This window comes from Sphaeroforma arctica (genome assembly GCF_001186125.1).
Source record: "Sphaeroforma arctica JP610 unplaced genomic scaffold supercont1.973, whole genome shotgun sequence".
Lineage (NCBI taxonomy): Eukaryota > Ichthyosporea > Ichthyophonida > Sphaeroforma > Sphaeroforma arctica.
In genome coordinates, this window is record NW_014039585.1 from 19,989 (window position 1) to 21,210 (window position 1,222).

At 48.2% G+C, this 1,222-nt stretch overlaps 1 protein-coding gene across 1 annotated transcript in view; it reads left to right on the plus strand.

Annotated features, from left to right (window-relative positions):
* SARC_09507 (hypothetical protein) overlaps positions 1–1,222 on the plus strand; it is a gene marked incomplete at its 5' end in the record, with an annotated part of 20,603 nt that extends 19,381 nt beyond the window's left edge. The window contains one exon of the mRNA XM_014296473.1: positions 352–1,222. Coding sequence (XP_014151948.1) covers positions 352–417 — 66 coding nt within the window. The 3' untranslated portion in view covers positions 418–1,222. The remainder of the gene's footprint in view (positions 1–351) is intronic.

Here is a 1,222-nt window from a genome sequence, read left to right on the forward strand (position 1 = left end):
GATGGATGGATAGGTGTCTGTATAGATGCATACATCTTGGTAAGATGGATGGATAGGTGTCTGTATAGATGCATACATCTTGTGTAAGATGGATGAATAGGTGTCTGTATAGATGCATACATCATGTGTAAGATGGATGAATAGGTGTCTGTATGGATGCATACATCTTGGTAAGATGGATGGATAGGTGTCTGTATAGATGCATACATCTTGTGTAAGATGGATGGATAGGTGTCTGTATAGATGCATACATCTTGTGTAAGCTGTATCGAGGGGCTTGTCGGGTGGTTTTATCCCCCTATACCTTTGCCATAGACATCGTTTCTCACACTACTGCGATTTTCCTCTCAGGTTGCTGAAGCATTCAGCGCCGCAAACAACGTCAAAGGCGCGGCGTCTGGTACTATGTTCTTCTAGTGCCGTGCATACCGCGTCGCTTGCAAAAAGGGTTCATGGCCAGTCCTGCCCTAGCCTACGAGGTGCGGCCTGAGTTGGGTGCAATGTCCCATTTAGTGCTTGTTGTCATGCGAAGGACATACACCTTAACCGAAGCGAGGTGTGCCTCTTGATGCCTAGTCCTGTCTCGTTTGCGTGCGTCGTATGGGCTGCTGCTGAGACGTTTTAGGGTTTAGGGTTTTCCTAAATGGTTTTGCCAACCAGTCGGCAATCGAGACGTCTCGTGGCATCATAAGTGGTGTGCAATGGCACCCGTTTGTGTGGTGTGCTGGTCTGTCCTGTTCTCGAGTACAGGTTGTGCCGATTGTCAACTGAGACTGCAAGCAGTGCTACCCGCTCAAGAGAATAAGAGGGCCTTACTTTATATATTTTGGGCTAGATTCGGGGTTTGGGTTAGGATGAGTTTCTGGTATATGGCTTGCCAAGGACAAGGAGGTGCAACTGGCTGCTGCGAGAGCAGAAGTACATCGGAGAAAGGGGAATGATGTTATTATATCAAACATAAACGAAGTAGACAGCGCAAACCACACGGGCACCCCACGGATCAACTGCTGCAAGGCACTGGCGGGTGGGCCACATGGCACGTGCGGACACTCTCAGCCACCTCGGTGCATAAACACCACTCCTCACATTCACCCAAACTGTGAGCCTTATGTAGCATGTGAGTACGACAGGGTACCTCACCCTCCAATACCATTGAATGGTGTTTGTGAAGTCAGCTACAGGAAATTGATTAAACATCCATGTGTACAGGATACATTGCAAA